Source organism: Xenopus laevis, chromosome 4L (genome assembly GCF_017654675.1).
Source record: "Xenopus laevis strain J_2021 chromosome 4L, Xenopus_laevis_v10.1, whole genome shotgun sequence".
Lineage (NCBI taxonomy): Eukaryota > Metazoa > Chordata > Amphibia > Anura > Pipidae > Xenopus > Xenopus laevis.
The window spans coordinates 51,992,298-52,005,198 of NC_054377.1; the positions used below are offsets into that span (position 1 = coordinate 51,992,298).

Consider the following 12,901-nt stretch of genomic DNA (forward strand, 5'->3'; position numbering starts at 1 on the left):
AATTCCTGCGGCCTGCCTTGATCCCTTTGCCTGAATTTTGACTACGCTTTTGCCTAATCCTTGCCGGTACCTTGATCTGGACTTGTTTCTATTTTGCACAACCTCTTGTTCAGTTCCGTAGCAGAAAGCCTGGGGCTCCAAAAGGGCGTCGGTGAACACCGGAACCACAGGGGTGCCCTATGCATCTGTGTGTACCCGCAATCACCTTAGGTTCCAACCAACTAGTATGTTACAGACATGCAACTAAACTGGTTAGAGGGATGGAAAATTTAAATTATGAGGGTAGATTGTCAAAGTTGGGGTTGTTTTCTCTGAAAAGGTTCATGCCAGGGGCATAATTACTCTTTACAAGTATATTAGAGGATATTATAGACCAATGGCGGGAGATCTTTTTCCCATAAAGGGGATCATCGCACCAGAGGCCACCTCTTTAGACTAGAGGAACAGAATTTTAATTTGAAGCAGCGTATGTGGGTCTGCACAGCAACGGCAGTGAGGTTGTAGAATGCCCTGCCGGTGGTTTTGCTTTAGGAATGTATCTTTATGATGGAACAGCTCCAAAGTTGCTTTATCTTTTTATAATATACTGGAAAATGCTGGGAATTTTAGGTGAGCTATAACTGGGTAAAGAAAAAAGGCTTACACACCCTTAAAATTAAAGTTACTACTCTGGTTTACTTTTAATAAAGAAATGCAGCATTTATTGTTTTTATTTTTCTCTGTAAGGCCATAAATGAAATAATTATCTTGCATAAGAAAGCCTGCCTTTGATCAGATATATTCCTTACCATTAGCAGGGAACAGCAAACGTGGCAAGGGTGCCATACTTAAATCTAGTCTAGTATGAGAAGACCCTTCTGTCAATCATATATGAAAAGGAACTTGTAAAGCCATCTGATGGTTGGTGGATGAAACGTCAAAGAGAAGTGGATTTAAAAAGAGATTTTCAATCGTTTTTTTAACAAAGTGATTACATTAAAAGGAATACTATGGGCAACACAAAGTCTTTTTTTTCTCTTCAAGCTAGACTCCTATTCCCAGTGATGCATCAAGTATGAATGTCATTTAAGCATTTTATCCAAGAGTAAATGAGAGGCATTATGGGTGCACTTTATATTATTAGGCTTTCTTTGACAAGCCATATAACCATCAGAGAACAGAGATGGTCCATTTACAAAAATAGGGGTATATCTATCAAATGGTATATTTCACTAAAGGGACATTTTTTGTGTATAGAAATTTTAGGGCCATGTTTACAAAAAGATAAACTCTTACTTTTACAACTTAATACATATTTCCCGAACAAATCACTTATGAGTCAGAGAGCTGAGACCTCTTATCTCACACTCAAGAGACTCAACACAATGGCTATATATTAGGAGTCAAGCACACAGGAGAGGAGAGACTTGTGGACATAATGTCCAAATTATGCTCTACAATGGGAACAATTTAAATGATGTGGTATACTGGTTTTATGCATTTTACGCATTTGCCATTCATTAATATTGCGAATGGCATTAATCATTCCACCAGCTTTTAAACCGTGTCAAATTGATTTATATATTCATTAATATTATTATAATACACAAAAGACATGAATATCTTGTAAATTATATCCTTATAAACGGTGACTAGTGATGTCATCGGTTATAAACGGTGAGTAGTGATGTCATTTTTGTCACATGACTCTCTAAAACTTGTGTATTATAATAAATAAAGTACCCCTTGTTGGAAAATATGACGATATTAGAAGTAACCTCGGAGACCCATGACCTGTATAAAAGCACTTGGCCTTCGGCCTTGTGCTTTTATATGGTCATGGAACTCCTCTGTGACTTATAATATCCTTATATTTTACAAAAGGGGTACTTTATTCACTATATTATTAATGTGTATTTATAAAGCATATAGTTTCTGCACATTGTCTGTAGATTGTATAATAAATTGTAACTGCAACACAAAAACGTATTTTCCTTTACCAACAAGGAGACAGCGTTTATTCCTAGTGCAGAGAGTTGGTAACCCCTTGTGGAAGGACGCAAATGCTTCTCTGCTTACAAACATCCTTGTTGTTGAAGTGGTACAGGCAAAAAAAAACAATATGATATAGAAGCATGTAATCAACTTTGCCAAACAAAGAGAGTCCCTGAGCTACATTCCTTGTGAAAAGTACAGAAAAGTGACAAAAGCTTACTTTGTTGCCTAACTATATGAGTTTTGTGTACTATATGCCACATATACTTTATGTTATTAAGAATAAGAATTCAGATCCCATACATGGAGCCATATAGCTAAGCCATAATTCATTATTATGGACACTTCTTCAAGTGAATAATGTGAATTTGCTAACTCAGATTTTATGTTCCATAAATAGTTGGCCATCTCTTGCCTGTATCTGCGGTGTGATCCAATCAACTTCATCAATGCAGTTTAGTCTGCCATGCACAACTGTACACATTATTTTTTTTTGTATATCTCACTAGCTTCCAGATACATTTGCCTTGTTCACTCTATGTGACATTTGCAGAAGGACACAATACAAAAATAAGTACTGTAGACAGTATGTTGGGTCACTAAAAAGTGTGGGTACTAAAGTGTAGAAATGGGGTTGGGGGAGCAAATCACAGGCAATTGCAAGTGTATAAGAGACGGAAATAATAAGCAAGAGACAGACAGAATCAGCATGGACTTGTAATGAGGTTTCACTGATCGACAAGAGACGAGAGAAGCTGTAGAACGAAAGATAATTGCTTGATAGATTCTATTACTTTTTTAGAAACAGAGATGGTAAATGATGGCAAAGTGTATTTAATTAGACTGGGGGTGTCTGCTTGCTGGCAGTTTCTCAGAAGCAGGCAGAGTGCAGGTGTGAAGTAAAGAGCAGTGACAGTATTTGTGAGTTAAAGGGGGGACATTAAATTCTATCTCAGGCTCAGGGTGAAGAGAAGCATTATCTGAGTTTATTGCTGGGGAGAAATGCCATGACAACTGGACTTATAGTCACAAAAAGGGCAAAATAATGGACTGCTTGATTGTGTACCACTGAAGACCCCTGTGATAGTAAAAGTATTTGTTCTGATAAAGTTGAGGATAGCATTTCTTTGGGGTAATAAAACATGCAGCCATGGTTTGAGATGTCACCCAGATATCATACACAGATAAAATTGGTTTTGTATAATATTTGGGACATGCATGCTGATCTTCCCTTCATGCTATTCTTATTGTTTGGCCAGAACAAAGAGAACAAAAAACAGGTGGCCATACCATGTATGGTTCCTCTTATGGTATCAATCCATGTGACATCCGATCAGATACTGGGTTGGCTAGTATATGGCTGCCTTTAATCAGACTTGGTAAAACATGGCAGATTTGTGAAGAGTGCCAACAGGCATCACACAAGAAATAAGAGAGCATTATAAACCCTTGGTGAACCAAAACAAATTTCCACCAATGAAAGCTGAATGGAATTCAACAATGAACTGAGCTTTCTGAAAATTTCCCTTAGTACGTGGCACCGCTGCTTCTTGTTTTATATGTTTTCTAAGTAACATGGCAGGATTGTCATCTTACAACATGCCTAAAATGATATTGTGTATGTCTCATAACAAAATAGGATTCCCTAGACAATGATTCATCAAGTGTTTACTAACACTTTTTACATAACCAATTAAAACAATGCATCAGAACGGGAGATGTACATGTAACTTTAAAACAGCTAATTATACTGTATGCATACATGTATGCTGGCTGGTTCACCTTTGAGATAACTTTTTGTATGATGTAGATAGTGCTATTCTGAGATAATTTGCAATTTGTTTTCATTTATTATTATTGAAGGTTTTTGAGTTATTTACAGTGCCGGATTTCAATGAGGGGCGCCCCTAGGTCCTAGCGCCCACCCCACCTCCCCTTCCCAGCGTGCCAGCGAAAAAACGCCGGCGCAGCCCATAATGCGGCTGGGCGGCATGCCGCCCCTATTTTTTTGCCGCCCTAGGCCCGGGCCTATGCGGCCTTGCCGCAAATCCGGGCCTGGTTATTTAGATTTTTATTTAGTAGCTCTTCAATTGGCATTTCAAGCAATCTGGTTACTAGGGCCCAAATTACTCTAGCAACCATGCATTGATTTGAATAAGCGACTGGAATATAAATATGAGAGGGTCTAAATAGAAGGACCAGTAATAAAAAGTAGCAATAACAATACATTTGTAGCCTTACAGAGCATTTGTTTTTTGAAGGGTAAAGCTGCAAAGAATCAGAAGAAAAAGACAAATAAGTATAAACCTATAAAAAATAAATAATGAAAACCAATTGAAGAGTTGCTTAGAAATTACTAATGCATTTCGTGTTCTCACAACACTTAATTATAGCCTATGATTACGTTTCGTGCTTACACGAAACGTGTAAGGCTGTGTTCCACACTTGTATTTCAATAAAGACCTTTTTTTACTACTACTGCCTGGAGGATTGCTCTTTTAGTGCCTACCCTACAAACAATACGTTGATGTCTGCTCCCTTATGCTGAAGGTCTGGGGCAGAGCAACTGGGCCTCCTCGCTTATGTGGTGAGTTGCTCTGATATATTTGCATTTACATTTATATGCATATAACATTTTAGTAGCAACAGCCCAAACCATGGTTTTCTATATTCTTGAACTTGAAGATTACATATTTTTGCCCTAGGCTACATATTTTAGGCATGCATATTACATATTATTAGATGTGAAAGCTCTGTTTTTTTTTATGTACAACATGCTTAAAATAAGAACAAAGCTGCTTCACAGTCTCTGCTTGCTGCATTTACCAGTCTCTAGCCTTCATGACAAAATAAACCACCATCTGGTGGTTTTGACACTCACAATTAGATTATAATCACATAACATGGGATCACGCTGACACAGTGTACAAAATGAATAATGTGAATCACTGATTAGGTCTAACTTCGGCATTAGCTACCCCATGTTTGTGGTATAACATTAAATAGAAAGTGTAAGTAGAGCAACATTATTATTATAATTCTAGGTACATGTATGGGATCGATTATACTCGTTTAGCTGAGAAATGAGGGCTCCATTATCTGGAAAACTATTATTCAGAAATCTGAACTATATATGAATGCCATTAAATATACAGTATTGTTAAAAAGTATTAATATTTGACATTTGTTTTATTTTTAACAACAATAATAATAAATAATAAAAAGAATGAAATTAAAAATCTGAATGTATAAAAATTGCAGTAGAGCTATAAAAAAGATACATTGAAGACATTAAAATAGGGAATAGGGTGGGATTGATTCTTCAAGATCTGTAAAAATAAAATAATGGCGTTTCCTATTAATAAACTATCTACCCTTCATTGTTTTGGGTCAGTGCAGAAACAATATCCATAGACATAACAATATCAGTGTGGGGGACATTTTCTGATTAGTATATAAATATAATGTTCCCAATAGTGATGGGCGAATTTGCGCCATTTCGCTTCGCCAAATTCGCGAAACAGCAAAAAAATCGTGAAACGGCGCCGACGTCTCGTGTTTGACGCCGGTGCCCGTTTTTGCCGCCGGCGCCTGTTTTTCCGACTAATAAATTCGCCCATCACTAGTTCCCAAATAGAAGCAGAAGGTGCAGAATCTGAATGAAAATAGTCCTGTAAGAGTCTGCAGACTTTACAAATCCAATAGGATGCTTACTTAATCTTTTTCATGTATGTTTCTTGTTGCTCTTCCTTCCGAATCCTCCTGCGTTGGCGTGGTGCCATATCCTGCACCTGTCTCATAACTCGAAGACTATCTAGATGCAATTTCTCCTGCCTGTAAGACAGACAAATAGATTTCTAAGATCAAGTATCTTTTATTTCCTTTTATTTCTTTTGTTTTGACTTTCTTGTCCTGCTACAATACAAATGTTATGGAATTGAGTTATACCATTTTGTAGTCTCCCAGAGGACCTGTCCTTACTCAACACCAACTCATGCTTCTCACACGTTTCATTAAATATTTTACACCCTCATTTATTAAACCTTGATTTTTTTCTGGTTGAGGATTTTAGGGGAAAACTCAATTTTTTCGTGGAAAAATAAAAACTTAGAGATTTGTCATACACCAAAACTGCTAAAAATCAATATAAAAAATCTCAAACTTTTCTAGGCCTTGTAGAAATCAATGGCATATGTCCCTGAAAATGTTTTTTGAAATTGTGATCTGCCCTGGATAATCTGATAAAGTCGGAGTTTTGGGAGGCAACTTGTAAAGATTGTTCAAATTGGGCAACAATTTGCTTGATACGAATGGACACTCGATTTTGATAAATGAGTTCAAATCGTGGTAGGTTTGGATTTCATAAAAAATTAGATTCATTCAAGTTTTAGTAAATCAGCCCCCAAGTGTCTGAAAATCACGACGCCGCTCTTTCTCCTGCTTCGTATTCTCCTTTATACACAAATCCTTTCATTTGCAACTTGTAACCTTCCAGTCTTTCATAAATTCTAGCTGAAACTTGCTTCCTTCTTTCAAGCTAAAATCCATCTGCACAAAATAATATTATTATTATTATTCTGTATCATCCACCAAAATGTCTTCCTACTCTCCGTAAATATTCAGCTCTATTACTATAGTTTAAACTGTGATATACAATATGATTAGACCAAATGTATCTTGTTAATCAAATGCCTATCATGCTAATTCTAAAAGCCATTTAAAAAGTGTTGGTCAATAATGCTTTCATCTACTTTATTGTCAAAATTCCAAAAACAAGGAATTTACTTAACTAGATTAAAGGCAGATCTCAGGCTGAGATTTAACATGATTATTACCATCTACTTTGCAATGAGACACTGCCTTGTATAGCTCCAAATTCAATCAACAGTCTGTATTATCACCATTTATTTCAAAGCTGAATCAAATATATCAAATTCTTTTTTATATTAAGAAAAGTTAACTAACACTCTTATTCAGAATCAATTTTTTTTCTAACACAATCAAAACAGATAAACATAAAAAAAAAAATGTTGCCCGCAAGTCAACAGATTTCATTTCATTAAAGGAAGACATGAAATGCATTTATAATTGTGGATTGTGTAGAATAGAGCGATGAAGAAGGGGTCGGAAGAATCTTTATGTGATGGGAGATGTAATTCCTGGAACATCTTCCATACAATGGAATGTATCCTGCAGCCTTGTGGCTAATGAGCAGAGGCACAGCTGTGATAGTATTAATTATTCTAATGCAAGTCTGGGATTGCAGGCATAGAGCTGATCATAGAAATATCTTGCCACTGAGCAACTCTTGAGTCTTATTGTACGCTGTAACGATTTCTTGCACTGCCACCTCAGAGGTGGATTCCTGACAGTGTGAATGCGGTTCTATAATTTGTTTAGTTGGATTGATGGAATGATCTCATCTATTCTTATTCTGCTATATTATTCTAAATGGTGGGGCTCTTGTAGAGCATAATTTCCAGACCTCACAGCAAAATTTATTTTTGCTACCACCCTGTCAATGCAGCCTGAATTATGACCCCATACCCCATCTATATCTGTAGATATAGATATTTTCTCTGCCTATCCTCTCCCTCTTCTTTGCTTATTGTATACAACTTGTCAGACATTTAAGATACTGGGTATCCTTTCATTGATGGTTCATGGACATTGCCTATGAGAATACTTTCTTGCAGCAACTGGACACTGCCTACTAGAATATGGTTTAGCAGTACTAAACAGCGGCTAATCCACTGATGGTCATTTTGTCCCAGGCAAATTAATTTGCATAGTAATGGGCATAAACCACTGACTTCCTCAGCTCGTCACCCCATGGATTGCTTGTCATTTGGGAAAGTATTTCTTGCTCTGCTATGTCACCACAGGAAGAGAGTGGCAGATTCTGAACAGGCCTAAGTGGGACGCCAATAGAAAAATGGATGAAGCCTATCTCCTTCTGTGCAGCTAATTGATTTCTCAGCACTCCCCCAAGAGCACAGAGAGCATTCAGCTGAGACTCAACTCAGCTTTCCGACTCCACAGCAAACCACATCATCAATAAATGATCAGCAGCTAGCTGTTTTGCTTAACCATTCGAAAAACCCAAAGTGATGTTAACCCCCTTTCAGCAGACATGACTCCGGCAGCATTTTCTTTCTGATTCATACTGTACAGGAGCCTCAACTACAAACACACTGGGACATGCTATTATGATGCTCATTGCTTATAAGGCACATCACTCCCGACTCAATAGAGCAATTCAGCAAAGGTTCTTTACAGGAACAGTATTTCATCTTGCTAGATAGGAGAACAGAGAGCTACAGAGGCTTCTTGCTGTTCACTGCACTGTCTGGACACCATGGAGCCTGCTGTACATGAAGTTTAAATTTCAGCTGTTCCAGACTGGTTCAAAAGGAACAGTCATGCTAATGTACAGTACAACACATTTCCTAATTCTAAACAGCTGATACTTTTAATGTTATTAAAATGGAGGGTTACAAAAATGCCAATATTACAGAGCAATTTCCTTGCTACCACTAAATGGCTTTTAGAGGATTCTGGAAGGTGCTAATGCTGGAAGGTGGATTTTCCCCAGTTTTCCATCCTGGAGTGCTGTCATTTACTTACATTGCTGCAATTAGCAAATTCATTCTCAATCAGAGAATCATTTATCTTGCCATGCCAAGAGGTTATTGCTTATGAGCTCTCCATAAATATACATGGCATACATATTATAGAACAGGGCATTTTGTTTTTTACAAGAAATAGCTAGAAATCAATGTTTGTTATGCTAGAGATGCTTATGGTCCATATATTGCAAGTCAGTTGTGTGTAGGTGCAACACACAAAGGGAACCTCGTAACACATCTGCAAGACAAGTGTTTATTCCAGGACTCCATTGCATCACTTTGTCTATTCTTTGCACTTTGCTCAAAGCTTGGCAAACCAGGCTGATCATATGGCAAAATAGCACTAGGTGCATGTAATGGGTCTAGGTGCAAATACAAACTTTGACAGCACTTGTACGTGCACACATTTTTTTACTTTGCTGCTTGCATTTGTAAATACATTCTACTGACTAATAGGTGATGATCTGCAAATAATCCAAAAATGTTTGGACTAAAATGGCCCTGCACTAACTAAGCTCCCTAATGATAGAGCTCTATATAAAGCACTTCTGTTTCCTGTTGGCGGGAGGGGTGTATAGTAATCAGTTATACACTAATTTTAATTTATTAGACTGATCTAGTGGATTAATGGCTGACTGGATATTACAGTTTATACCAATATGATATGTATGCCTATAAGCTTGTGAGCTTCCCAGTTTAGCTATTTTGTACCACCTTCTGGGCTTTTCCCCATGTGATGCATTCCTCTGCATTTGGCCTGGGTGCAATAATACCCTCCTGGTAGTTACATCACTGACAACAGTCCACACCATTTAAAAAAATGTGTACATAAATTAAATGATAGTGTTCATAAATTAAATTATAATTATAATAGGTAGCTTCACATTATTATTATATGTATTTTGTGCGTATGACTAACATTTCTGCAGCAATTCTGGCAGCATCTTCAATCCCGGAGTCTTGTCTTCCCTCATGTAGTGCTTCCTGTAGCCATAAGGACAGAACCTGTAGAGAAGCAATGTGATAACGCTCACTAGTAATTACAAGGAAAACATACTTGATATGAGCCCAACATTAAGATCCAGAGCAGCAAATATAAAATGGGAAGGGCGGGAAATATAAAATAGGAAATGTGTGACTCCAGTTTGATAAAAACCAATACTGAACACTATGTTAAGTGCTGACATAGAAGGAACTAATTAGCTGCTTTCAAAAAAAAAGTTGGGTTGGTAAACATGCCCTATATGAGAAACACCTGTGGTTCTGTAAAAAGAGCTACTCTATTCTTATATTACCAATTACATATATTACAGTTGATGCACAGTAAACAGACAAACAACTGTTTATCCTTTGAGTATTTCTTCTGCACTTTTTGCACATACATTAAGTTCAATGTTGGACTAGGATGTCTGGGGCCCACCAGGAATCCTTAGACCACTCTCATACTCTCAAAGCTATATTAAAGGGGTGGATCACCTTTAAGTTAACTTTTAGTATGTAATAAAATGGCTAATTATAAGCAATTTTTCAGTTGGTCTTTATTTTTTTAATGTTTTTAAATGATTTGCCTCTTTTTTCACTTTCCTGCTTTCAAACGGGGGTCATTAACCCACTCTAAAAAACAAGTGCTCTGTAAGGCAAAACAAGTGCTCTGTAAAGCTACACATTTATTGTTATTGCTACTTTTTATTACTCATTTCTATTTAGGCCCTCTTCTATTCATATTCTAGTCTCTTATTTAAACCAATTCATGGTTGCTAGGGTAATTTGGACCATAGCAAATCAGACTGTTGAAATTGCAAACCTGGTAGAGTGCTGAATAAAAAGCTGAATAACTCATAAACCACAAATAATAAAAAATGAAAACCAGTTGTAAATTGGCTCAGAATATAGTTTTCTACATACTCAAAGTTAACTTAAAGAACAACCCCTTTAATTCTTCACTTTAATAATGCTCCTAGTCTCCTCTCTTTACACATTACCATCTACCATCAGCTCTACACATAAAGGTTTTGAAAAATATGATACAAAAAATGTATTTCTGCATATGGCCTGCAAGAAGTGAAAGGCGACACTGGTGTTAACTGTGCCAATAATGCTCTGCTGCCTAATTGTCGTGATCCAGTTTGTGGTCTTTTCTGAGTATGTGAACTTATGAAACATCTGTGAAAATGGTTTGCTTTCATATACATGCTTATGTGCAGTAATGTGTATGAGAAAAGTGCAGTTAATGTTGGAATATTTTGCTGTTTTTCTAATTCTAAAATTTCTGTATTTCTGTAAATAGGGGAGAGAACAATGGGATCCCAGATCTAAAAGGCTGCTCAGAGCTGCAGGGCACTCACACATTGTTTACTGACACTAACAATAGATGAAAGCACACAGTTAAAGATTTCTCTTTAGGTGTGTTAGCTGCTCTTATGGACCATTAGAAATCCCATTTAATATAAAGAAGGGATTTGGGGATGTTTATAAAATCAAAAAAGCTACATTTATTTGAAAGCCAACCTTTTATTTCTTGCCTTATATTACACACAGCAGGTTCAAACTTGCCTTTGTGTGCTTTGCCTTAGAGCAGATTTCACATTAGCTATTGCCAGGTAAAAGTTAAATCATAGACAATTTTTGTTGCTTTGAACCTTCATGGACACAAAGACACTTTGGATGTATGTGGCTTCCATCTCCTAAAGAGCACCCACCCACCACTACATTCCCTATTCTTCCCTTTCTGTTCTCTCTGCTCTTAAAATCGTCACAATGTTTTATGGTGTGAAAGAGAGAGAAAGAAGGAAGCAAAGGCATATAAAAGATTGCCACAAGCAATTACATCCACAGTGAGGACCTGGCATAGACTCCTAGAGAAACCGAAAACTTTCTTAATTGAGACAGAGATAGAAAGTAGAGGAAAAGAGGGGGAGGATGTGCTACTGAGATGCATTAATGGTCAAAGTTGACTCTTTCTGCTCCTTTCAGTGCATAGTTGCATATATTCCATATACAATATTCCACCCCACCTTCAAGAGGGGCAGCTGGGGCACTTGTAATCCAATATTCTCCCACTGCACATTCTCCCCAGTGTTTCACTTAACCCATTCACTACCACAGGAACCATTCCATAATAAAAGGGGAATTCTAGCAGATATTCATGTAGCAGCCATACATTGCATTTAGTCATAGATATCATAAACAACTCTTGTTCTCTCCCATCACAATATTCTCACCTTTTCATGGTCTACCACGCTCGGCATATGCAAGATTTCGCTGGCACTGGGTCTCTGCTGTGGGTCCTTATTCAAAACTCTGACAAAGAATATGGAAGATGATAAGAAGAAGTACAAGGAAAAACCCACAGATATGTATGGTAGCAGATAGGAACTGCTTTCTCACCTAATTTATCTGCATATTGATACATTGACCTGTCTGATTCCATTTTTTTTATTGTTTGGTTACTTTACACTGCACCGTCAAAGTCCTCTCATGAAACCAGAAAAGATTCCCCAAAAAGAAACAAATGTCTCAGAACAAAGCCATGACAGGAATTGGCTTTCAGCAAAGGAGCAACACAGCAAGTCTCTTTGAGTCCTTTCTTATATGCCGAAAATGCTGAACAGAAGACAAAGGTCCACAAGGCATAGGAAGCATGCAGGGGCAAAGGGGGATAGCGAGTACAGGTACAAAAAGTTAAGATCAGGAGGGCCTTAAATTGCTAATGGCTTGAGTCACCTTCTCTACCCTAAGGCCAGTGTTATAAGAGTAGGAGAGTTTGATTTACTCCAACTACCCCAAAGAACTGTTTGTTTATTTCCCAGAGGCTTAATTCAAACCATAGTAGCTTTTCCTGCCAGAGAATCAATATGCAGCTACAAGCTCTACTGTGCTGCCGGCTAAGAAAGGCTGAAAAGGTTAATAGGACCCCCTGAGGAAGATATGTTACATTAGCAACAGTGCCCTATAACAGTTGGAGATTTTTTTATAGATGTACTAGTCTTTAGTAGAAAACGTTAGCATAAGACGATGTGGTCTTCAAGGAAGAATGTCACTTAGATATCTATTTCTGGAGATAGAACCAACATCTGTCAACTTCTGTAAGGGTTGTTTTTTTAATGAAAGTTGTAGGCACTGACATACTAGCTATATGTATCTACAGTTGTTATCTTGTCTGTGCTGTTCAAGCTCTTTTAAAGTATCTATGAATCATTCAGCCTTGAATCCTATTGCTATACGATGCAATTGGAAAAATCTGAACAAGGTGCTTAAAGAGATACTATTTAAAGAGATAACTTTTTTATTATCTATTA

At 37.2% G+C, this 12,901-nt stretch overlaps 1 protein-coding gene across 1 annotated transcript in view; it reads right to left on the bottom strand.

Annotated features, from left to right (window-relative positions):
* Nucleotides 1–12,901, bottom strand: part of LOC108704815 (serine/threonine-protein kinase Nek11) — a 163,683-nt gene that overhangs the window by 30,335 nt on the left and 120,447 nt on the right. The window contains exons 8-10 of the mRNA XM_018241496.2: nt 11,825–11,903; nt 9,523–9,608; nt 5,689–5,808 (exon numbers count right to left, since the gene is read on the bottom strand). Of these exons, the coding sequence (XP_018096985.1) occupies nt 5,689–5,808; nt 9,523–9,608; nt 11,825–11,903 (285 nt within the window). The remainder of the gene's footprint in view (nt 1–5,688; nt 5,809–9,522; nt 9,609–11,824; nt 11,904–12,901) is intronic.